At 43.9% G+C, this 26307-nt stretch overlaps 1 protein-coding gene across 1 annotated transcript in view; it reads left to right on the top strand.

Annotated features, from left to right (window-relative positions):
* The first annotated feature begins 3929 nt into the window (after window positions 1–3929).
* The window catches only part of ZNF318 (zinc finger protein 318), a 33009-nt gene continuing 10631 nt past the window's right edge, over window positions 3930–26307 (top strand). The window contains exons 1-5 of the mRNA XM_065401044.1: window positions 3930–4315; window positions 10884–11035; window positions 19247–19874; window positions 22253–23656; window positions 25936–26035. Of these exons, the coding sequence (XP_065257116.1) occupies window positions 3995–4315; window positions 10884–11035; window positions 19247–19874; window positions 22253–23656; window positions 25936–26035 (2605 nt within the window). The 5' untranslated portion in view covers window positions 3930–3994. The remainder of the gene's footprint in view (window positions 4316–10883; window positions 11036–19246; window positions 19875–22252; window positions 23657–25935; window positions 26036–26307) is intronic.

The following is a 26307-nucleotide window of genomic DNA, read 5'->3' as shown; positions in this document are numbered from 1 at the left end:
GATTGGTTAAAATCTCTTTCTTCAAGCATCAGCTAGTTGGAAGTTCCTCAGCCCAAAATGAACCTCAGGATTGCCAAGGACAGTTTCAAGTCCCAACTATTAGCACAGAAGACTGAGTGGCAGCCCCTTTGTCCTGTGAAAGCCTGGAGCATCAATGATGGAACTTTTTCAAAAACCTCTGCAAAGCAGGTAAGGACCTTGCTTGAGTATTTCAATCACATGACAAATTAGGGTCTCATCCTGTGAAGTGCTGAGCATCCATATTTTGCTCTGCACCCGGAAGGATTGAACCCTTATGGCCTTATTTTTAGAACTGCTGAGCACCCACAATCCCATTGAAGTTAAAGGGTGTTCAGCTCCTTTGGAAAAAGGGTCAGTAGTGTGTGTTCTAGAGATGGAAATATAGTGAAGTACAGAATGAGTTTCTTAATTGAAAATGTAAAGAGCTGACCAGTAGGATAATAGGATACTATAATATTAGATTGTAATGCTTCTTTAAGATGATTTTTTTTACTCTAGACTATTTCAGACCCATGTAAGCTCTACTATCTGCATCCTTTTTATTTGCCTTTGAGCAGTTCTGTCATCTCGTTGTACTTAAAGTACTGCATGGGATCTTTTCAGGGGGAATAAGGCAGAACGCCACATTTATTAGTAATACATGTATTAATTAACATTGTATCATATGCATATAATATATTACACACACACACACAAGCACACTCCATCTTGTTGTTACCAATTAGTTGCTCCCTTTAACTTCACTGGCCAGGTGAGTTAGATGGGGGAGGGGGTGGAGCCGGGCTTCTGCAGATCCAGATCGATGTTCCCATGTTGACAAGACGAGACCCGGGGTCCTCTGCAAGACACCTCACATTTATAGCAGCTTCCCTCTCATGCAAATCTACACCAGATTCAAAATCTGTGTCTGTGTCCATTGGTTCTTTGTGCTCCTTTCTTCTGGGTGTTGTCCCAATGCTGGAAAGAGGGTGTTTCCAAAAGAAGGTGCTTGCTTCTAACCCCCGAGGCCGTCAGTATGTCTGCTTTTCTTTAGTGAGCCCACTTGACACGTTTTATTGTCCTTGGGTTTGGCTCCCAGCCCCTCTCCAACTGTTGCAGCTGTCTGGAGGTGCTGCCTTCCATGCCTTCCTCATTCACACCTCATTCATTCGACAGGGCAATTGATTAAGGGAGTTGGGGGGGGAGAGACCTTATTCTACTGCTAGCAAAAAGAATTTTTTCTTCTACTTTAACTATCCTTAGGGGCTATAACATTATACCAAGGGCAATGCAAAGTTTCTACATGAGGCTTTGATACAAAGTTTCCATATACCAAGGCTCATCAATACAAGGTTATATGAAGAGGCACAATGTAAAGTTATATGAAAATTATCAGAGATTTATCTACAATCTGATCAGAGAAAGAGGTTTTTATCTTTATTATTATTTTTCATTTGTATTTGTGTAACATATTTATTATTTTTATTATCATTATCTTGAGCAGCCCATGGATCAGGACACCATTATGCAAGGCATTGTATACACACAGAACAAAAACACTTACTACAATATAGGAAATCACCAGGACCTGCTCTTCTGTTCTTGAGGAACAGAGTGAGAAAACATTTTGGTGTTCCGGGTTTCTGTGCAGCATTTATACGCCACAGTAATGAATGTTATTTAAAAGCCTGAGAGAGAAAGCTTTCCTGAGAGAGATGGTTGCTTTAATGTGACCATCTTAAGAGTAAAATGACTACAGGAAAAAGGAAACAAATTTGTGTTTTTTAAACCAAAGATTCAGGGCTAGTCTGAGGAAAGCAAGGGGATGGAACAAATATTCAGGTAGCTGGAAACCAAAAAAGGACATTTTCCTCCATCATTGGAGTCTGTTTCTGTGTTTTTGAAGTTTGTGGCTCGCATCTTTCCTTGACTTTCAGACATGAAAATGTTTTTCTTTAAAATTAATAAAGTATATTTGTACCTGTTACATTGTCCTAGTTGCAAATGTTAAGTGCTGTAGCGGTTTCATAGCATTGTCACAGAGCAGTACTCAGTGCATTGCCGAGTTTGAAAGATTCTGAGCTCTACAGAAATAATTAGTTAGAAATTATTTACCTCGTCATTTTTCTTATTATTAATTAGTTCTATTGTGTTGCACACTTAATCTCAGTTAGGATTAGAGTCCCATTATGTTGGGCACTGTACAAATACATGCAATTTAATCAAAGAAAAGTCACAACAAGTGAATCGTAACAAACTTTGAGAGAGAAGTGGATAGGGTGGAGAAGGGTAACAGAAATAAATCCACATGATTATGCAGGCTGCTGTGAGTTGGGCATGCTTTGATGGTTTACACATTTAAGTGTATTTCCTGAATTAGAATAGCAGTGCACTCATTCAGAAACAGTTTAAAGGTGTGGCAGTTGGATGTAGTGTGTCATTAAGACTCAGTTTACCCCCTCTGCACATGTGCCTTGCTAAGGTGTTAGGGGACCAATAAGCCTGAAAACCTTTCTGCAGCTACTGTTGTCTGATTCAAGTGTGCTCGGAGGCACGCAACCCCAGAAGTGGGCAAAATTTGAGCTGAGCTTGTAAATACCTACAGTCCCGCAAATCTGCGGATCATGTCTGCAGAGCAGATGCGAATACAAATTTTGTATCTCTACAAATACCATCCCTCAGATCCCAACCTGTTAATAACCAAAGACTAAACCTATCTCAACTCCTAATCAACAAAGAAGGGGAGGGATTTAGAAAGTGGGGATTTCCACTGCAACATTAACTTGTCTGCTTTGACACAGGAAAATATGATTTGTCACACTAGATCAGGACAGCAGTCCCTCAGTCCAATGTCCTGTCTCTGAGAGTGACCAGTTTTTACCAAAACAACAAGGAGTCTGGTGGCACCTTAAAGACTAACAGATTTATTTGGGCATAAGCTTTCGTGGGTAAAAACCTCACTTCTTTGGATGCATAGACTCTATGTTTCAAACAAAGCTAGCTGGGGATTGGGAATGCTCCCCAGCCGCTATGTTAGAGAGGGTTTTGTAAAAGTTTGGAAAGCATATCAAGTCTCCTGTCTCAAAGTGTAAGCCAATCACTATACAACCAAGTCAGGAAGAAACTCCTTTTAGGGGGATATTATTCCATACATGTCCAGGCTTTTTTGCAGCTTCTTTTGAAGCATCTGGTAAAAACTGTCAAGTATCAGGGGGTAGCCGTGTTAGTCTGTATCTACAAAAACAACAAGGAGTCTGGTGGCACCTTAAAGACTAACAGATTTATTTGGGCATAAGCTTTGTTTGAAACCCCAGCTAGCTTTGTTTGGGCTCGGCATTCCACAGGTTAATTACATGTGTGTCAACATATTTGCTTCCAGCACGTCTACATTTGCTGCCTCCCCGGTTCATGGCACGTGCCTCTGTTCCTGTAGCACGAGAGGGGGAGACGGAGCCAGCCGCCTCCTCTGGACTGGAGTGGTCATTGTTGGGGAAACTAGCGGTCTCCTCTCTGCACCGAGCAGCTCTCTGCTTCTGTGCAGCTCCAGGCCTCACCTCACCCCGCTCTATCCCGATTTCGCTCCAAGGGCCTCCGGCCCGCTGCCCCAGAGCTCCTGTCCCGGCCGGTTGGCAGCCGCTGCCGCACACGAGGGGCTGCAGTTCCCGCACGCAGGCCTGCAGGGGGCGCTGCAGGGCAGGATGCCGTCAGTACCGCGGGAGGCGGGGGAAAAGAGGCGCAGTCCCTGGCAGGAGGCGGGCGCTACAAGCTGGGGTCACTCCCGGAGCAGGGAGACGCTCCCGCATGCGTTAGGTCATGTGACCGGGGCTCTACCGGCGCCATTTTGTTCGGGTGTCTGAGCGCGCCCCCTCTCCCCGCGTGACGGCGGCGGTGTCGGGAACGCGCACGCAAGGGGCCTAGGCGGGCAGAGAAGGAGGACAGCGCCGGGAAACTGAACTGCGAGGCCTCCCGCCCGACCCCCTGCACCACCGCCGCCATGTACCGCTCCAGCAGTGGCCGCTCCGGCCCGCCGCCCTCGTCCCACCGCTCCAAGGAGAGCAGCTCGTCGGGGTCCCGTAGCTCCCGCTCGGGTACCTCGGGGGCCGGGCCGGGTCCAGGCCGCGGCCGCCCCCCCTCCTCAGCTTCGCCGCCTCCCCCGTCCCGCCGCCACCGCTCCCCGTCCGGCCACCGCGCAGCCTCTCGCCGCTCCCCGTCCCCGCGCCGCAGCAAGAGGCTGCCCTCCCCGCCGGGGGGAGCGGGGCCCGGGAGGAGCCGGGGCCGGCGCGGGGGCGAGCATGGAGACAGCAGCAGTAGCCGGGTAATTACCCCCCAGGACACCCTCGGCCAGGTCCCGGGTAATTACCCGCTCCGCCCCCTCCCCAGGCTGGGCGGTTGCCCTGCGGATCGGACAGTCTGTGCTGTCCTAGCGCTGCCCGCCCAACGCTGTGTACTTGTCCCCGCTCCCTGGCCGTCACACCACTGTACCCTTCCCTCCTACTGGCGTAAGGACACCCCGTCCTGTATGTTTCTTACCTATCCCACCATGCAGGGGCAGCCGCAGCCAGGAAACTACTCCTGAATGCCCCTTCTCCCTCATCTGATTTCTCCCAAATAACCCCGTTTGATTTCCCCTCAGTAATACTGATTGTCCTGCTCCCCTGAAGTGTTTCTGATTCTTCCATGAAATAATCCGTTCAGAATCTGACACCTTTCCACAGAACAATATTTTTTCCTGGCTGACAGAGTGTAAGAAAATATACTGTGGGGATCAATCCTGTGTTTTTAGAGAAGTGGACAGGATGGTCTAGTCAGTGAGTTGGGACACTGGAATGGGTGTAGAGAACTGTCTCTTGTTTCAGATTCTGCCACTGACCCATAGTGTGACCATTGGTAAATCATGTAATTTCCTTGAGCCTCAGGTTCTCCATCTGTATGTAGAGTAAGGGTAATCATTCTTACCTACTTTTGAGATCTACAAATGAAAAGCAGTTGGTGTTATTTACTAGGGGTCTTTCATTTCTAATGTCTAATGATTTCTGCTTTCATCATTTATCCCCATCCCAAGTAATGCCCCTTTGATTTTCTCCCTTTCTCCCTTTTATTCCTCTTCAGAGTTAGAGCAGGCCAGAAACCTTAGCCACTTCAGCTAAGAATCAAAGATCAAACTATCCTTTAGCTAAGCAAAGGCTCCTATGGGCAAAATAGAATATTTAGCTAATGGGATTAGTTTGACCATTTAACAGAATCTTGTGCTTAAAGATAATTTATATTTGCAGAATGCAGAGACCTTTCTAAATCAAATGTCTAATAAACATTAAGTTTAAATTCTTCCTGTTGATATAGAGAGCCAGTTACAGATTCATCAGATTCATTCTCTGACAGTTTAATATGTTTTTAAAACTTCTCATCTCAGCCTAAGCAAAATATTCAGATTTGTGCATGTAAAACCCTGTTTTTAAAATTCTATTTCAGATGTGAATATCTTTACTGTTTGGTACTGTGACTCTATAAGGAGTATTCTATATAGTAAATACTAGATTATCTGTGAATATTCTTTGCAGTAAGAAAGAGGTTTTGTCTTGAACTGTCTAAGAGCTTCTCAACATGGAGAATTACTCTAGAATAGCTATTCCTGATTAACTCCATGTGTGGATGCCCTTATTCGGGAATAAGAGTGCCTTTTTCCATATTAACTTTATCCACTGGATTTGACAGCAGTCCAGTAGATTAAGATAATTTGGAAAAAAGCACTATTATTCCAAAATAAGAGCATCTACACATGGAGTTAATCAGGAATACTTAATCCATTTTAAATACCTTACTCCAGATTTTCTTGTGTAGACAAGCACTTAGTTAATAATATACTTGCAGAAGAGATTCCCAAATGATTGTAGCCTAGCACCAGCTCTGCTAGTAAAGTTAATAATTGCTTTTGTTATTCTGAGTGCTCTAAAATCCACACGCTTACTCAATTTGTCTTTACACTTGCTATGTGTCATGGGGGTGCTGGGTCGTGTTAATGCTCCAATTTGGGAGTCATTTGAGCAAGGGGTTCATGAGGTATAGCCTTCTCCCCCCCAACTGATCTCAATTGCTCAGCATTTTGCTCAGCTTGTGCATAGCACTCACTGCCCCTTTGGAGAAACAATTCTGAAAAAAGGTATTGATTGACCTTAGATTTTGGATCTAGAGATTGGCAAACTGCAAAACCAAAGGAACTGAAATGTGCATTTGCAGCTAGACTGGGGCTCTACTGGAGTAAGAGGGTTTCTAGGCAAGCTATTGCCACAGTAACTGAGTGGCTCAAGACAATATGCTGTGGTCACTGACCCAGAGCTACACCTGTGCACCGAGTTTGAGCCCTACCTTTGATAGTTTTCATAGAATTGTGCACATTCCTTGCTCTCTGCCTGCATTCTGCAGGGGCTCATTTTGGAAGTTTTGCCTGAGACCAAAACTTCTGGTTTAAGAGTGATATTTTTTCAAAGTGCTCTAAAATTTACATGCATACTCTCTTTTAAATTTAGGAGTGTTCTAAAGAAAACTAGCATTGATCAAACAGAGAAAAGATGAAAGACAGGATAATGTGATCATGGTTCCTGAACAATGGAACTTTGAGTGTGATCAAAGGAAAGCAAGTCACTGGGTCATTTGGTCAAGGCATTTTCCTAATACAGAGCCCCCCCTAACATGAGCTGTTCATAAAGTTTTCAGATCCTTATAACTTGTTGGTGCAGACCAAGGAAATAAGGGGGGATTATAGCATTGAGGGGGAATGTGGGGAGGTTGTCAGAGCAGTGTGGGAATGTGGAGAATGAGAGAGGGTGTTAGGACGGAGATGTAAGGATGGGCGAAAGGGGCTTGTGGCTGCAATGAGGAGAGTATGGGTTATGGGGAGGGGAATAAATGGCGAAGGGAGAGGGGTTGGGAGGCTGAGAGGGAGCATTGGGTTGAGTGGCAAGTGGAATTGGGGGATTAGGATGGTGGAGCAGTTTGAGCCATTCTTCCTGTCTCCTCCCCCCCCCCAATGTGTAAGCCAAGATCAGGGGGCCCTTCCCCTTTGGGGGGTAAACCCCTCTTCCTGCCCTCATGTGAGCTGGGATCTGGGGGCCTTCCCTGTGGGGGGGTGGATCTGAGCCCCTCTCCCCTCTGTGAGCCTAAAGGCTGAGGAAGACAGGGAGGTAATGAGAACACCTGCTGAGTTGAATGAAGCAGATCACAAATCTCAGAGTTATTGTTTCAGACTGTATTCCTCTCCATTGATTGTACTTATTCAAATGAATATGCTGCTTTACACTTCTCTAAGGCTATGTCTACGCTAGCACTTTTTTGGTAAAACTTTTGTTGGTTAGGGGTATGAAAAAACACACTCCTGACCGACATAAGTTTCATCGACAAAAGCACCGGTGTGGACAGTGCTATGTTGTCGGGAGATGCTCTCCCACCAACATAGCTACTGCCACTTGGGGGGTGGTTTGATTATGCTGACAGGATTGCTCTCTTCCATCAGTATAGAGCAGCCACACAGGAGACCTTACAGCAGCGCAGCTGTGCTGCTGTAAGGTCTGTAGAGTAGACCTAGCCTAAGATTCCCATGCTGCAGATGGCTTTGTAGAGCTCCTTCCCCATACATTTGGACCAGATATGGGAAACTGCATCTCCAGTTTCCTGTCCCTTTCTGTGTCCAGCATTCCTGACAGCCCACCACCTCCCTACAAGCTCTTCAAGCTTACCAAGGGCATGGAGTGAAAAGGATGAGGTGGAGTGAGAAGGCTTTATGTGATATAGTTGGCGGGGGGGAGATGAGTCTCAAAGCATTGAGGGATATGAGAGTAATCGGAGCAATGGCTGTAATGGAGAGACTGTTGGAGGAGTTGGAGCAATCTGGGGGTCTCTTACGCAGTTGAATGGAATATAGGAAGTTGCAGCAGTGAGAGAATAGGGGGTGCTGGAACAGTATATTGAAAAATGGGATGGAAAGCAGGAGTTCTGAGCTGTGCAATGGGGAATGTTAGGGGACTTCTGTTTCTCCCAAACCCCCTACATCCATGACCCCCATGTGTGTCCTAACTGACTCCATGCTTGTCCCTGCACTCTTCTTGCATCCTCTTCACAGCTCCTCAAACTGCAGGTCCCATGCTGACCCTTTCCTTTCTGTGGGGAGGAAGGCTGAGGAGGGAGGACCAAGCTATTGTGGACAGGCAGAGAGTGGGGAGACCAAGACAAGATGAAGGGGCAGTGAAGGGACTAACATGCAGCCAGTGCATTCTGTGGCTGGAGGAATCGTTGCTAAGGAGCCTGGGGCAATGGAGGGGGAGAGATTGGCTGTAGTACATGGGGGTGCTGAGAAACTATTATTTTTAAAACCCAAGGCAATTAAATGCCCAGAAATGTAATCACAAGAGTTAAGGTTGCCCAGTAATGCCTCATGCCCTTCCAGAATGAGGAAAGTGGCTAAACTTAAAACTGAAAACCAGAAAATGAAGAGTTAAGGTAATGCAAACTTAAACCTCTGGAAACCAGGAAATACAAAGTTAAGGTACACCCTATCCCCATTATGCAACTTTACCTCTGCCCTCTTTGAGCAATGTCCCTGCATGGCAGTAACATATACTCGACTCTACCCGTCAGATGCTACAGAACACTTTGGGACCAGAGAACATGAGTACTGCAGGATAAAGTCCAACACCTCTTTGTTAAGGCAAAACTCGGGTTTAGGCCAGGTATAGCAAACAGGAGCTAACTTCACCAGGCCTACACTGAGACACTAAGTCTATTCCATACAACCGCCCTCCCACCCCCGGCTTGCTAAATGTTGTCCCCCATCACCGTTGCCCTGAGGATTCCTCAGACATTGCCTTCACTTACCCCTCGTTAACCCCTGGAGACCACTATCATCTATGCTACCAGACCATTGAGAATCCCCATGGGAAGAAGATGCCCTTGTACATGTTTACTGACACCCTACAAAATTCATTGCTGAAATCAGGTGTGTTTCATCCTTCAAAGTATACAGCCACCTCTCATCGTATCACAGTAACAGCTCTGCCACACTGCTCCAACGAATCCCTCCATCATTCAGTACAACTACACATAATGCAGTGAAGGCAGTTAGAGTACATGGATATAAATGCTGGAATTCAAATCTGTGCTACATTACAGAAACGGCATATTTTCTTAGAACTTCCTCATATCTGCTTATTATGGCATCTCCCTTACTGAACCATTCCCAGTGGGTGTTGCCGACTCTCAGGGTCAGAGTTAAGGTAGTGTTGTCCGGGTGGCATATACCTTAACATTTTTATGTCCTGATTTTCTGATGTTTAAGTTTAGTCATCACTCTCCATCTTCTGGAATGCCTCACTGGGCAGCCTTAACTCTGTGTTAATGAAGTTCTTGGGTATTTAGTATTCTAGGGGGAAGTCTACAAAGATAGCTCACTCAGACCTTGCCTACTTAGATACACTGAGTTGTGTGTTTTTTTTTTTTTAACTCTAGCACAACTGTCCTAGTGGTAACAATGTGGGGAATGCTAATGTACATGAGGCAGTTGTGGCCATTGGCACTTTTAACACTGTGGGGTTTTATACCTGCTCTAAGTAGGGTTAGACAACGAGGAAGGTATTGAAAATGCCAGTAGATAAAGAAGCTTTGTTTTCACTAAGGTTCACATTGGTACTGCTCTGATAGAGCTGCACTAGCAACATATGGAAATTTTTGCTGAGAAACCCTAGTGCAGGTGCTGCTCAGCCATGGGGATAGGAAGGCGATTGTGCCCTTCAACAGCAATCCTTCAGCCATTCAATTTGTTGATGGGCTTTAAAAGATCTTCCTGCCCACTCTTCAGATAGAATAGTGATTGCAATCCAGGGCTTTGTTTGGAACGTGGTCTTCAAGGCTCCATCAAAATAATAGGTGGCTTGTTGAGGAGATGGAAATAGTATTGTTTCTTACAAAACGATACAGAACAGGTACAGTTTTTGTGTCTGATTTCAGCCCTGGGCAGTAGAGCTCGGGCTTCAGTTTGAGCTGTGAACAGTGGGGCTTGGGCTTCAGCATGTATCTTAGCTTTGCGGGGCCCCTGCTTGCCTCCCACTAATGCCGGCCCAGCACTTGTGACTCCCTAAACCCATCCTGTGACCCCCCCGGAGGTTCCCACCCCTAGGTTGAGAAACACTGATATAGTATATAGAGCAGTATAAACAGGTCATTGTATGAAATTTTAAGTTTGTACTGACTTCACTAGTGCTTTTTATGTAGTCTGCTGTAAAGCTAGGCAAATATCTAGATGAGTTGATGTACCTCCAGGGGAATGCGTACCCCTGGTTGAGAACTACTGATGTAGAGCATTCATTTACTAGAGTCAAGTAGCAGAGCCCCTTTTGGAACACTTTCCAGTTTTGGTAATGGGCTATGTCACTGTCATTGACCCAGGCTCTCGTTATGCCAAGAGGACCTGCCCAGTAAGTATATCGGCTATAGGTGCACAAAAATTCCTTGGCACTGCAGGGTACACAATCCATGCAGTTGGCTGTCCCCAACAAAGAGGGGAGCACAACAGCAACTTTGGGATTTCCTGAACAACTTCTTTTTCCTCTTCTTCCTCTCTGTTGTTCTACCTCCAGAAGTGCAGTTCTTCAAAGGTATTTTCAAGTTTAAAAGTTCCTATGGAGCTAGTGTAAATACAGAGTGATTGTTAGTTGCATGTAGGGTGAGAAGGAACTACAATCAGTCCCTTTCTTTTTTTAAGTTGCATAGCAATTTTATATAAATGGAGAAGAGGTATGATTGATTTATTTCTTACGATCCCCGCTCCCAAGTCTAATATGATGAGGTGGACAGACTTAGATGCCTGTGCTGGGCTTTCATTCTCTCTTCAATTGCAGAGACGTTCTCCGAGCCTCCGTTCCGAGTCATCACTGGAGCAGAGTTTGCGGATCACTGTTGGTAATGACCGGTATTGCATTGACACACCAGAGCGAAGGAGGCTGCCTGATCGACTGGGCTCACCAGTTGATAACCTCAGTGACATGGACAGGTATGATTCTCTGCACACTGGGATCCCATAGAGTGAGACAGTGGCTTGGCTCTAGTTTAAACCAAGACTTCTAAGGCTTAGCTCCCCAGGTTCTTTAAGCAATTTTTGTTGAATGCTCTACTTGCTTGAGCCATAGAAAGGCCCAGATAACAGCACTAGAGTAAAGTGGGTGTTCTAGCTGGGGAAAAGCTGTTGCAGTGACTGGAAGCTGTATGGCGTGGGCATCAAGATGTAAAAGCAGCCTTTAGGAATTGGGCAAGAAGCCATGCTTTGTTGCTAGGACATTGAGAAGGAGAGTGTCTCTCACAGGACAAAAATTCAGTGAAGTGCTAGGATTCCAAAAGTCCCACTGATGGGACTTGGAGACGAGTACACTTAGTTAAGAGGTTTCCTGGGTGTGACATGCTCCTCACAGTAGTATCTGTAGATAGACATCTATAGTTTAAAAGTGTCTATTACAGAAAAGCAGGTGAAACTGGGCAGAGGAAATAAAGAACTAATACTCAAAGCTTGAATCCTCTTTTCCCCACTGAAATTGTTATCTGCTTTGACATAGGAACACAGTAGTCAGAGATGGAAAACATTTTATATAGAGTCTGTGTCCCTCGTGATCATCATCACTGCAGCCAGTTGTGTATTCAGGTGAGGGGTTAAGCAGCAGGTGCAGAGGAGGCACTGAAACATACTGTTTTCATGCAAATACCCAAACAGTAGTAGCCCAAAGGAGGGGAACGGAGCAGAATCCTTTCATTATGTTTCCTGTCTTTAGAAGCTCTTTAAGGTTATTAAGTTCCAGCAGCTGCAGTAAATCAAATTAGGGTTTAGTTGGTAATACTATCACTTTTAAGCCTTCTGCTCAATTTTCTTGTAATCAGTGTTTCATCTGTAAATCCCCTTTGCAGGGTACTAGTTTTCCAGCCAAAACTGGTGCACATACACAGGGGATAGCAGCATGTACTGGAGGCGGAGGGAAATGATACAAAAGAGAATTGTGAGCATAGTCACAACTTTAAGGCTTGTCTTTATTTGTCTGTTGGGGATTCCCCACTGCTTCCTTTTCTCCAATAGGTGTATATATATCATGTTTTGTGGTCATGCTGTAGGGTTAGAAGTGGCCTAGTTTATTTTAATGTAAAAGTGAAAATGCCCTGCTGGGAGGGACGTTACCTCCCTCAGACAAATTAACAGCTTTCACTTTGACTCCCTGATAAAGCTTTGTTATTCATTTGAAATGGTAAAAGAAGTAGTGAGGAACATGGGGCTAAAAAAGTATGAAAAGCAACAGCTAAACCAGACTCGGAATGCTTGCCCATATCTATCCACTGTTGGCGTACATGCACCTCATGTACTCCAGTTCAAATTCTTTTGGTCAGCAGTCTCTGGGCTGCATCTGTGCCCTGAGTGTCCTCATGCCTCCCACATCCCAGCTGAGGGCATAAAGGGCACAGTGACCCCAGCTGTGTCTTAGATATCCTCCCCCCAGCTACGAGTCAAAGTCAGAACTTGTAATGTCCAAATTTCTTGGTTACTGTGTGGTCTATGCATTGTATTGTAAATAGTTTGGTACTTAGCAGTTAGTTACTTGAATTAGCTTTAGAGTTTTTGATCGATTTCTTCCTCCAAAAGGAGAAAGTAAAGTCAGTAAAGGATACCATTATCCAAGACCTATTCATTAAGTGGGGTCATCCATACACCTCTTTGCCACTAACGAGAACAAGAAGTGCCACAAGATCTGCTCCAGAGATGGGCAGAGTCAGAGTCTGATGCATTCCTGATCCCCTGGCCCTCGGGCGTAATTAATGTTTACCCTGATATTTCATTGATTCCAAGAACTCTCAGAGAAACTCAGGCAGGACTCGCATGTTCATCATGATAGCATCAGCATGGCTGAGGCAGCTCTGGCTCTCAGACATGATGAATCTCTCCATTCAACCTCCAGTCCAGTTGAGCCTGATGTGATATCCCAAAGATGAGGATAGATTCTTCATCCAGATCCACCTTCCTGGCACCTCACAGCCTGAATGCTGGGTGGTTAACATCAGTGGAAAGGACCTGTATCTCTTAAGTACAAAACATCCTTATCCATAGTAGAAAGGACTCTGACACTTACTTACACAGCCAAGTGGAAAAGATTCCACTGTACGCTCAGCAGCATCAGTTGACTCCGTTTAGCACCTGCCATACTGGAATACCTTCCGTGCTTGAAGAACTCTTGAGTTCTCTGAGGGGCTGGGCCATCTGGCAGCCATCTGAGCTTTCCACCATCCAATTCAGGGATATTCCGTATTTTTACATCCTACAGTAGCAAGGTTCCTGAAAGACCTTATGGAAGTATATCTTCTAGTCTGAAAGCTTTCCCCTTGTTGGGATCTCAACTTTGTACTGATAGGTTTAAAGGGTCCACCTTTTGAGCATTCTGCCTACATGTTCCATGTTCCATTTATCCATCAAAACAGCCTTTTTGATAGTAGTAACATCTACCAGAAGTGTAGAGGAAATACAAGCTTTTATGGCAGAACCAAAATACATGTTTTTTTCATAAAGACAGTAATTTTGAGACCTCACCCAAAATTCTTGCCAAAGGTACTCTGTAAATTCCATGTCAACCACATAATACATCTGCCTGTTTTCTTTTCAAAGCCACATTCCAGCAAAGGGAACGCTAAACTTTACAGCCTAGATGTTTGTAGGGCACTTTCCTATTGGAACAGGACTCAGAGCTGTGAAATTAACCTGAAGAGGAGCAGGTGGGAAAAGGGGGACGAAGAGAATCCGGGGCAATTGGACCTCGCTCCCTGGGGGTGAGAAGCCCCGGGTGTCTTCCCCCCTGTTCCTGGCGGGGAATGGGGAGGCTTCCCCCGGGGAGGCAAGGGACGGGGGCAACACGCCAGGAGCCTGTGGGGCAGCTGAGCTCCCGGCAGGGAGCTGCTAGTGGAGCTGAGAGACCAGCTCCCAACACTGCCCCTCTTAGGTCAGTGGAGGCGCTCCTGGTGAGGGGACACACCACCAACCCAAGGAGGCTAGTGTGGACATGCACCACTGCAGTAATTACTGCGGTGGCTGTAAGTCGACCTAATGTAGGTCTACTTAAGTTCCTAGAGTAGACATACCCTAAATCATTTAGGGAATCCCCTACCCCCAGATTATTTGTAATTTAGGGAGATAGAGTAAAAGGTCAGACCATATCCACACAGAGACTTTCTAGCTGGATTTCTACAATCATTAAGTTGTGCTATGAAGTAACCAACTTAGATCCACCATTGAGTGTTACAGCTCACTCCACTAGAGCTCAGGCAGCTTCTTTAGCTTCTTTGAGAAATGTTCCGTACAAGAGATACATAGGGGAGCTACCTGGGGTTCACCATTACTCTGTGGTAGAAGCATCAAGATCTGATCCCCATTTTGGTAGGGCTGGCTTATAATCATTGTTTAGGTAGGCTCCTAGCACCCACCTACTGTGATCTAGGTCAGAGGTTCTCAACATTTTTCTTTCTGGGGTCCCCCCCAACATGCTAGAAAAACTCTGCGGCCCACTTGTGCCACGACAACTGTTTTCTGCATATAAAAGCCAGGGCCGTCATTAGGGGGTAGCAAGCCGGGCAGTTGCCTGGGGCCCCACGCCACAGGGGCCCCCGTGAAGCTAAGTTGCTCAGGCTTCTGCTTGGCGGACCCCCTGAAACCTGCTCACTGCCCCCCAGGGGGCCCCAGACCCCTGGTCGAGAATCACAGATCTAGGTCACTGCTAGTGAGTCACCAACAGTGGAATATATATGGATAAACACTCAAACATAGGAATGGCCATACTGGGTCGGACCAATGGTCTACCTAGCCCAATATCCTGTCTTCTGACAGTGGTTGGTGCCAGGTGCTTCAGAGGGAATTAACAGAACAGGATAGTTATTGAATGATCCACCCCCTGTTGTCCAGTCCCAGCTTCTGGTGTCCCAGAAGCATGGGATTGTATCCCTGACCATCTTGGCTAATAGCCATAGATGAACCTATCTAATTCTTTTTTGAACCCAGTTATACTTTTGGCCTTCACAACATCCCCTGGTAACGAGTTCCACAGGTTGACTGTGCATTGTGTAAAGAAGTACTTCCTTATGTTTGTTTTAAAGGTGTTGCCTATTAATTTAATTGCATGACCCTTGGTTTTTGTGGTAATGTGAAGGGATAAATAACACTTATTTACTTTTGTCACACCATTCATGATTTTATAGAAACTGTTCCATACCCCTAGTCATTGTTGCCCTTCTCTGGACTTTTTCCACTTCTAATATATCTTTTTTGAGATGGGATGACCAGAATTCCATACAGTACTCATAGTATGAGCATACCATAGATTTATATTGTGGCATTAAGATATTTTCTGTCTTATTATCTATCCCTTTCCTAATGGTTCCTAACATTGTTAGCTTTTTTGATTACCATTGCACATTGAGCAGATGTTCTTGGAGAACTGTCCACAATGACTCCAAGATCTCTTTCATGAATGGTAACATCTAATTTAGACTCCATCACTTTGTTTGTATGGTTGAGATTGTTTTCCAGCATGCATTACTTCGCATTTATCAACATTGAATTTCATCTGCAATTTTGGTTGCTGAGTCACCCATTTTTTTGAGATCCCTTTGTAACTTTTCACATTCAGCTTTGAATTTAACTATCTTGAGTAATTTTGTATCATTAGCAAACTTTTCCATTTAATTGTGAACCCCTTTTTCCAGATCATTTATGAATATGTTGAACAGCACAGGTCCCTAGGGGGCCTTGCTATTTACCTATCTCCACTGTGAAAATTGACCATTTATTTCTGCCCTTTGTTTCCTATCTTTAAGCCAGTTACCAGTCCATGAGAAGACCTTTCCTTTTATCCCATGACTGCTTGCTTTGCTTAAGAACATTTGGTGAGGGACCGTGTCAAAGGCAAAGAAACTGTTACTTACCTTACAGTAGCTGTGGCTATTTGAGATGCATTGTCCACAAATATTCCATGATCCATCCTCCTCCTCGCTACTGGGGAATCCTGTAATCCCTGGATTCTCTATTGGTGAAGGAACAGAGATGTGGTTGGGGTTGCCTCACCCTTTATGCCCTCACGGTGGGAGGCTTGCGGACACTCAGGGCACAGGTGCAGTCCCAATGGAAACTGCTGGCCAAGTGTGTGGGGTGCAGGCACACCCACAATGGAATGTATATGGACAGCATATTTTGAAGAACCACAGTTACTGTAGGATAAGCAGTCGTTTCATATGTCCCCAGCCCCTGTATACAGGTGTGTTATATCCTTTGCTCTCCAGTGTGACGGTCTGTTAAATCCATGTTTCTTTGCTGTCCAGAATGTATTTTTGGTGCCTTTTCTGATTATACTCATGACACAATTTCTACTCCTTCCCCTCTGAGATATCATTAAATGTTCCCCTTAAGTTGCCTTCTGTAATCAGAGTTCATAAGGATTGTTGATTGCCACTTGGCTAGTGAGAGTGACACAGTTAATTGCAGAAAAAAGTCAGCTGAAGGTATTTGGTAATGTGCATCAGTTACTCCCCATGACGTTTTCATGCATTTTTTCTGGGTGTAGTCAGATCTCAGGAATAGGAGGGGGTGGTACTGAAAAGGTGTTTCCTGAAAGTGAAGAATAAGTTAGTCAGCTGTGCCCTATAGTGGTGAAAGTACCAGCTTTTATATGTGTGCAAGTTATTTTCAGTTACTGTGGTATAAATATTTTGGTGCTTATTTTGTGTATGTTGTCAGAAGCCAAAGCTAGAAACATCTGATCATGTAGTCAACTTGGGTGCGTTTTACTTTAGGATACAGTAGAAGCTTGTTAATTCCTACTTCCACCTTAACTCTGATCCAAAGACAGCGCTAATGAACTTTTTCGGTGTATATCCATCACTAAATTTGTATGTCTGACTATGTAAAGCATTCAATCAGTGACATATGAAGTGTGTTGAGAATTGTCTTGTGGCTCAGAGTTGAATTACTGCATGAGGAAGATGAATTTTCACATATCAGTATTGTTATTAACAATGTATAAACTGTAAAAGGAATAGAATACTTATGCAGACTACCTTATCTCGTCATTTCCAGTCATTTTAATGCTTAGGATTTTTAATGGTAATGATCTGTTTGATATCTTTAGAGATGGGAATATATTTACTGTAATTCTGATTCTTTGAAGATGTCTTTTGGCAAGTATCACATGCATTCACCCATCCCTTCTCAGATTTCTGGAGTTTTTTGAATAGGAGATGATATGCTTGGGGTTTCATCCTCTAGACAATCATATATCCATTGTCCATCCCTTATGTGGCATGTTGATTACTTGAGGGAGATTTTTCCCTATTCTTTTTGTTTCATTAGAGGCTTACAGGGCACTTTTGTTTCCTGCTGTTGAAAGGAACTAGCTAGAATGTTTGGGTACCTGAGGTTGAACCATGCTCAGTATGGCAGACCCCTCAAGCTACTCTACATGTGCTTCAGAGGCTCAAAAGTATTGAGAGACAGGGGAAATTCCCATGACTCCAGTGCATGTCATGTATGAGAATCCTGCAAGATGAATTCTTCAGAGAAGCAAAATTACAGGGCAAGTAAATTCCCAAATAAGTTAGTTGCCTTTTAATATTTTTATTTAAAAACTACCCAATACATGAGACTTTTAGAGCTACCTTTCCTGAAAGTTTGAACTGTTAAGTCTTTTATAGGAGAGGGATCCAAAGCAGTTAGACACCAGCCCTAAATTTTTCTACGGGGTCACATGTCCGACTTGCATAAAAAAAGTACTCTAGAACTTAGGCTAACAGCAGTATTTGTTTTCATGCTCAAAAGGGATTTAAATAACACTTAATTGAAACCTGAACACAACCTTAATGCCACTGAAGAAATAGTTTGCTAGTGACCCCTCCATATTATAGAAGACTGTTCTTACATGCAGCTCTTGGGAAGAAGTTCTGGATTCCCCAGATCCTTGTTCCAGTTTCATTTTGCTTTCAGCGTTCTTGCCGAAATATCATAATTTCACTGTGTCAAATACTGGTCTATAAAGTAAGCTGTAATTAGCAGTGTTTTACAAGACGTCCAGTACAGGCATCAGTTTTATGTACTGTGAAAATGCGCCATCTTCCCAATAAGAAGAAAATGGGGAAATCAGGGGAAAGCTTAACAGGTACTTACTAGATGGAAGAGATAGAGATACACCCAGCAGTTGCCAGTTGCAAAATGGCCACTTCAGGACTGCTCTGTTAAAGGCTGATCCCAGAAAGGCATACTGGGGGAAAAACATTCTTAAAGAGGGCATCCCTGCACTGGGGAGTGTTAGTAGGGAGCAGTCACCAAAGAAGGTGCTGATTTGGTGTTGTACTAACCATCAGCATATCATACATAATATATACTCTTTTCATCTAAACTGAGGCTAGAACAAAGGAGTGATTTTCTTACATGTACAGACTTCACTGCTTTGGTGTCCTCTTGAAGTTTGAAGAGGTTCCAAAGCATCTTTTCTGGTACACTAGAAATGTGTTCACTGATAACCCATGCACAAAAACTGGCTAGAATTCATGGCCCAGATCCTCAGCTAGTGTAAATCTGCATAGCTGATTTTAAACCAGTTGAAGATCTGGCCACGTGTGCAATGCAAAGCTAAGTTATCCTGAATAATTCCTATGTAACACAACCAGAGTACCTAGTAGAGTGGGGGGAGGAGTCTTTTGTGGCCTGAAACTTATGCATCCGAAGAAGTGGGTTGTAGCCCACGAAAGCTTATGCTCTAATAAATTTGTTAGTCTCCAAGGTGCCACAAGTACTCCTGTTCTTTTTGCGGATACAGACTAACACGGCTGCTACTCTGAAACCTGAAACTTAGTAGTAATGCAATTTAGAAATCATGTATGTAGCCTTTTTCCTTCACAAAACTGAAGTATTCTATTGATCAGTTCCCTGTATTAAATCCTGGCTGTCCTCCTGCAGTTTGTGTTTGTGTTTGGACTTCTGTATTTGAGAGTGATCCCATAGGATGGGGTGAAGTACCATATGTATATAATACTGATGGTCCTCTTCCCTGCTTCTGAGGTGCTGCTTTTCACTTATGCCATGAGTTCAACGCTGCCATTTGAAAACAATATGAAGTCTTGCTACTGTAGAGTAAGAGACTGAAAAACTTTTCCTCTGACTCACTGACGTAGATTTAACTCCATGTGCCTCTCTTACCAGGGATGACATGGCTGATGGTCCAATATTTACCAGAGGCCTCCCATGCCCTCGAGGCCTTGAACGATATCCCTCTCATGAAGATCCATCTTCCAGTCCCTACATAATGAGGCATGATGAGGACTACCGCAACAGGGATGTATTCCTCCACCGGTCAGACTACAGTCCACACTATGGTCATCGTGAAGAACTGCCAAGGGGACCTGACAGAGATAGTGATAAACTCAGGAAATCCTCCTACCCACCAAGACCAGAGGAGAGAGGGCGAGAAGCGAAGCGCCCTCGGTACGACAAGGATGAGAAGATGCATGGCATGAGTGGGGATCATCATGGTTTCACATTAGGAACACGGAATTATCGCAGACGGAGCCGTGGCCGAAGCCACAGCCCATCATATCTGGGTGAAGAGTTCCGGGAGCTTGACCGTGCCAGGAGGAAAAGAGAAGAGGAAGAACGGAGCAGAAACTTGAACCATGATCTGTCTGGCAGTGGATACGTGATCCCTGGCTTGACTAGCACTCTGCAGTCTTCTGAGACTCAGTACTTATACAGACCTGATGAAGCGCCATCTATGCCCAAAAAATCTATCCTGAAGAAACGAGTGGAGGTGGAAATGGAGTCCCCGATGCAGGTTTGACCCTCAACTATTTCTTTACTTCTCAGAACAGTCACTTTGCACTCCACTGCATTAATTTGATCTTCAGTCCTCCTGCCTTTTCCTTTCTCTGATAGAACAATTATCCTTAATTCAGTCTGTCCTATTGGTGCGTCTCTTGCAGGTTGCCCTCCCTGTCCTGGAGTTTGATCCAGTACAGTTAATTACAGAAGCCGCAATTGCTCTCTGGGGCAATTCGTGGGGGAGGGATAGCTCAGTGGTTTGAGCATTGGCCTGCTAACCCCAGGGTTGTAAGTCCAATCCTTGAGGGGGCCATTTAAGGATCTGGGGCAAAAATCTGTCTGGGGATTGGTCCTGCTTTGAGCAGGGGGTTGGACTAGATGACCTCCTGAGGTCCCTTCCAACCCTGACATTCTATGATTCTGTACCTTAGGACCACTTGTGGCCACTTTCCCTAGTTTCTTATGTCTCAGGGCATCAGATATCTGTGTCCTCCTTTTAAACATCTTCATTTACGTGCAGGGTGGAACTCTACCAAGGATTGTCCAGAGAAGTGATAGCTATGTGGGGAAATCTTGTGCTTTAGTGCCATCCGCATAGGTCCAGAATTAAGATATACTCCCTCCCCTACCCCTTAAACACGCACACATGAGCTGAAATTCTAAAGAAGGCCCCCACAGTTAAATAAGTGTTAAGTCAGGAGATGCGAAAGGCCAAATAGCAGCAACATTAACTCAGCCAAGATGCACATATTATATATTTGATGGTACAGTATACATGTAATAACTTAAACAAATATATTAAACCTGTATATTTAGAGAGGAAAAGGAGGAATAAAAGATGTTACATATGTTTAATGTGACTAGGTTAATGTGTCGGAACCTGAATCTTTGCATTGCCTGTTTTTGTGTGTGTTGAATTTTGCGTTATGTTAAAGCTATGATAGCTGGGTGGATGGGTATACAATCAGGAATAAATGGTGCATCTGCATCTGGGTTGGAGGGTGTAACTTTGCAGATATTCAGCAGTTCATGGTAGTGCCACACGATAGTTAGGGCAGTTAAGAAGACTCTCGTACGGAAACAGAATTTAGGGAGGCAGAATGAAATGCCCTGGCTGCAATTTAGCCAGGGCACTGGGATCAGTGCCAAGTTTTACAGAAAGTGGTATAGTATCTTTAGTAACACAAGCAAGTCAGTATACTAGTTGAGTGGCACCTCCAGCTACAGTGCCCCTAGAACTCTTCACTAAATCATTTCCAGTCTAAGGCTAGGTCTACACTGCAGCGGGGGTCCGACCTAAGATACGCAACTTCAGCTACGTGAATACCGTAGCTGAAGTTGCGTATTTTAGGTCGGCTTACCTAGCGGTGAGGACGCGGGAAAGTCGACCGCTGCCGCCGCCTCCGCTGCCGCCTCCTGCCGAGGTGGATTTCCGGAGTCGACGGCAGAGCGATCAGGGATCGATTTTACCGCGTCTTCACTAGACGCGGTAAGTCGATCCCCGAAAAACCGATTGCTACCCGCCGGATCGGCGGGTAGTGAAGACAAAGCCTAACATTTTGACATGGATTGTTAGATTAGATTAGAAATGGCTCAGTGAAGAGAGCCACCTACTGAGTATCAGTATTACTTTTTACAATATCTTGCATTTTTAATTGGTCTCCCATTCAAGTACTGATCAGGCTCAACCATGTTTGTTATGAGAAATAAGATTACATAGTTCAGTCACCAATTAAGGCTAGCAATAAAAGCTCATTGGTATGCATTTAGCATTATTGTGATAAAAGGGATGCTTGGCATTGCCTCACGTTTCAGTACATCACTTCAACCAAAATCTCATATTGATCTGCTTTGGTTTTGTAGTGGTGGTGTTTGTAGTAGAGGATACTCTGAAAGTGAAGGGTCTCTGCTAGATATATTAGAGGAAGCCTTATTCAAGGGAGAATGAGTTACATGTATACCCTGTATATAAGTGATTGACAATAGCCCCAATCCCCACACAGTCTTACCTGTATTTGAGATTGATCTATTTAGATACATGATTAAAACCTGTGGCTTAGCTCTCTATCTCATAGAAGTTCACGGAAGAAAACTTAAATTTGTGAGGCTGCTGAGAACTTGTAATAAAATGCTAAGTGATTGTGCATGTGTATTCTCTTAAGCACCCATGAAAACATCTTCATGACTTCCCAAGTAACTACATGATCTTTTTTATAATACTTACCTTCTTTTCCTTTGTTCCCTTTCCATGGTTTGTTGCTCTCATGTGTTGTCTTTTCTAAATTTTTGATTGTAAACTCTTCAGGTGAAGTGACCATGTCTTTTTATTTGTATTCTGAGATGCTTATCCCCCTTTTGGGGTGCTGTAATAAACATTCTTTTCTTTTTCAGCTTGAGGGCTTTCCAAGCAGCTCTCCATCCAGCAAAGATGTCCCTCTTCTTTCAAGTCATTCATCTTTGTCCCAGAGCAGCAGCAGCACTCCTTTTGCCTCTGAAGTGGAGAACTTTCTCAAACGGTTTAACACAGACTCTGTGGAGTCAGCAAACAAGGAGTTGCATGACGGTGTATATGAGTGGAGTTCACTTCCTGGGCTTCCCAATGACAACTTTACATTTGAAAAGAAGTTTGGAAACTTCTTAAGTCAGAAGGAGAAGTTGGAACCAAAATCAGAGCCTGCAGACCGTCATACTGACTTCCTGCTCCCTCATGAGAGGGCCAGTCAGGATGGCAGTGGCTTCTCCCGCATTCTGGGCACGATGGCTGATTCTGCCAGTGCTCAAGAAAAGAGAAGGCGCAGCTTTCCTGACATTGAGGATGAAGAAAAATTTCTTTATGGTGATGAGGATGAAGACTCAAAAACAGAATCTTCCTCTGTTCAAAAGCCCCCAGTGAGTTGTGGGAGTGAAGTTACAAACCAGAAAGTCAGTCCCCCTCCTTCTCCAGCTGTAAAACTAGATTCTCTAGAAGAGTCCAACACAGAATATGCAAAGATTCATGACTTGCTCAAAACCATTGGGCTTGACATTGGGGTGGCTGAAATTGGCAAACTGGCTGTCCGCACGCAGGAACGCCTCCATGGCAAAAAGCTGGCATCTCATTCTCCTGATCGTCGCTCTTCAGATGCCCGCAGACTGGAATCCTGGGAGATGCGCCGCAGCCGGAGTGACACTCGTTCTCCAGAGTCAAGCCGGCAGCGCTCTGCATCACCTCCTGGCTCTTTCCAGCCATCCAAAGAGACATCCTCTCTCCAGAAATCAGAATACTCTCAAAGCAAAGCTGTGGGTCAGGAGATACCTGCTTGCCCACCAAATCAGTCTGTTCCTTCTGTGTCTCTAATCCCTTCTGCGCCGCCTGCTCCTGCCAGTTTGGCCCCTACTTCTGTTTCCCAGTACCAAATTCCAAACTATCCACAATTCACTGCAGCTCAGATGCCGCAAAACTATCCATCTCCCACAATAGCCCCTCACGGCTATGATGCATATGGGCACTATATGGCTTATGCAGCCTCTGGCTGGCCCATGTACCCCCCTCCCCAGCAGCGTAACCCTACACTGCCATCGCTTCTCACAATGGCAATACCAGCAAATCCCACACGCCCAAACCTCCGGGTGATTGAGACAGTTTCCATGGGCAGAGGTTCCCAGAATATCAAGAGAAGTGACTCTGTGCTCATGCACATCCCCATCACCACTACCACTTACTCCAAAATGCCCCTTCGACTTGCCACACGCCCACTCAAAAGTACCACGGAAAAGATCTCCGATGAAAAAAATCGGGCAGCTCAAAAGCAGAAGGTGAGTGTATTATTTGGAATTATAAATATTTGGCTAAACCACTCAAATTGAGAATCATAACTTGTATCTGTGTTTGTTTTTCAATCCCTTTTGACACAGCAAGGTTTCTTGGTTAGATTGCTAGTTGCTGCTGATGCTCTGATGAAATAATTGGCTTTTCATCTTCAGAAGCATGTTTTTCTGTGCGCTTGCAGTTTAACAATATTTACACTGAATTCACTTAAGCTGCAACAAGTCATATGCTCTTGGGCTGTTGCTGAGCAGTTCGGGAGGGAGATGCAAAGCTGATCATCTGCAGCCAGCTAAGAAATGGCTGAGGAATACATGAAGACCACTGTGTTATGCTTAAAACATTATAGGAGCTTGGAGTATTGACAGTAGTAGGTGAGTTTTTTATGTATCAGCAGGAAAAATAGTTGTTAGAGAAAAGACTATTTTCTGGTGAGATGTGGAACTGTTGAGCCTTTGAAGGTAAACAAGCTTTTCTGATTTTTTTTTTTTAATACAATGTACTGATAGCACAGTGCTGGATCCATTAGAAATTCTTAAATAGGTATTAAAGGACCAGATTAAACATCACATTTTTCAAAAAAAAAATTTGCTACATTTGTTTCAAGTATCTCCAAAGGTTCTAAGAAGTAGAGGAGATTATAGGAAAAAATATTGTTCTTTGCTTTTTAAATTTACTTAGTGCATTTGACAGCATTTTTTGTATAGTTAATTTCACTATATCTTTTGTATAGTCAGATTGCCTGTTTGTGTGGGCCTTTCACATAGGATCAAGGATTGAAAAATGTTTTTAAAATAGCCTTACAATCATATTTTCCTGTATTTGTGCTATAGACTTCTGCCAGCATAGCTATATAGTGTGAAGAGGTGTGATCCCTGGCTAACATAGCTGTACTGGCAGAAGCCCCTAGTGTTGATGCAGTTATAGTGGCAAAACTATGCTTTTACCAGCTTGTTGGGACAGGGTCTTAGTGTACTGGAATAAAGCACAGCTTTGGTGGTATGGCTGCATCCACGCTAGGAGTTCTTTGCCAGCATAAAGTACAGATATTCCTACTGATAAAGCACTCCTAGAATAAAAGTAGCATACAACTTTGATTGTTAGGGGGACCTGAAAATACTTCACTCTTAAAATTTGACTGGTTCTCAAACTGATGATATCCTTTCAGCACTTTGTGGTTACAACAAGGTTAAGACTTAATGTTAACTTGTATCCCATTTTGTTTTTTGTATGGGAGGGACCAGTGATGAACTCTTGGCGAGTCTTTGGATGCTGCCAGATTCTCCTAGGTAACAAAACCTGGAGGGTCTGTTAAAAAACAAAGCTGGAGGGGATGAGGAGAAGTGGAAACAAAGCTTATAATTTCATTGTAAATGTTTTCCTTAGAACAGGAACATTGTAAATAGGTTTCCATTTAGAAAACATTGAAAATAGGCACTATGAATTCCCAGTCCCCATCTCTAGCTGTGTTATAGAAGAAGCTGACAGCATCCAGGTACTCAACAGATGTGGGTTGTGCTTCAAAACACAGAGCATTACAAACTGTTTGGTAGCACTGAAACAAAAACTAAATTGTTAAAGCCAAGGAGGGTGTAAGTGGTGAAAGCTAGACGTAGGGCTAGGCAGTCAGTTTTTCATTTGTTTTCATTGAAGTGTGCAGGCTGTGAAGATATAGTGAAGGATTTTCAAAAGGGCTCTACCTTGGACTAACTCTGCACTCAGTGAAATCAGTAGGCCAACACCTGAGTGCTTTTGAAAATCCCAGTCATAATGTAAAAAGAGTTTGTAAACTAATGGATTTGGTTTATTCTCTGCCAAAAGGCCATATTCTACAAATGGATGTCATTGGCTTGCAGTGGATTAACATGAGCCTTGTACTCTCTCCCATAACTTACTGATGATTTAATTATTTAAAAAGTTAAACTAGATTTTCTGAGAGTAACTGCATTTACCAGTGCAGTAGCAGCAACAAGAGTTAATGCATTTCAAGTCTAGATACATTGGTGACTTTTTTTTTTTCTTGGGTTTTCGTTGGATTGAAAAATTGACACAGATACAAAAAGTAACCTAAAATGCTAAAAAAAGGAGTGGATTTGTTTATTATATTAAAAAGTTAACAACAAAAGATTATTTTGAGAACAGTGATTAGAATAAGTGACTGACATCCAATTAACTGCAAAGGGGTCCTAGTAATCACTTTTGCAGTATTGTTTTATCTGTGCTGGAAGGAGATGGGAGTTTCATGCCCTTCTCTTCCCAATCTTTTTAGGTCATAGAAGAGAGAGAGAAACTGAAGAATGACAGAGAAGCAAGGCAGAAGAAGCTCTATTATCTCAAGACTGAATTAGATAGGCTACGTAAACAACAAGGTACATAATGCTTATTCTCTTCCTTCCCTTTTCTCCCAGGATGTGCTCCAAAGGCCCTATGTCGTAGTACAAATCAGAATAAGTACAGATCAAAAATAATAGTCTAGAATATGAGTACAGATCAGAATAATAGTCTAGAATATGAGATTTAATTTTTTCCCACCCCAGAATTTTTTTTAGAAAGCAGTGACTGTAACTGCATTACCATCACGCATGTAGGAAAATGAAGCAGCCATTCTGTAACCAGCAGTTGCTTACACTGCCTTTGGAAT

Source organism: Emys orbicularis, chromosome 3 (genome assembly GCF_028017835.1).
Source record: "Emys orbicularis isolate rEmyOrb1 chromosome 3, rEmyOrb1.hap1, whole genome shotgun sequence".
NCBI lineage: Eukaryota > Metazoa > Chordata > Testudines > Emydidae > Emys > Emys orbicularis.
Note: the sequence above shows the minus strand (reverse complement) of the source record. Positions and strands in the feature narration are given on the sequence as shown.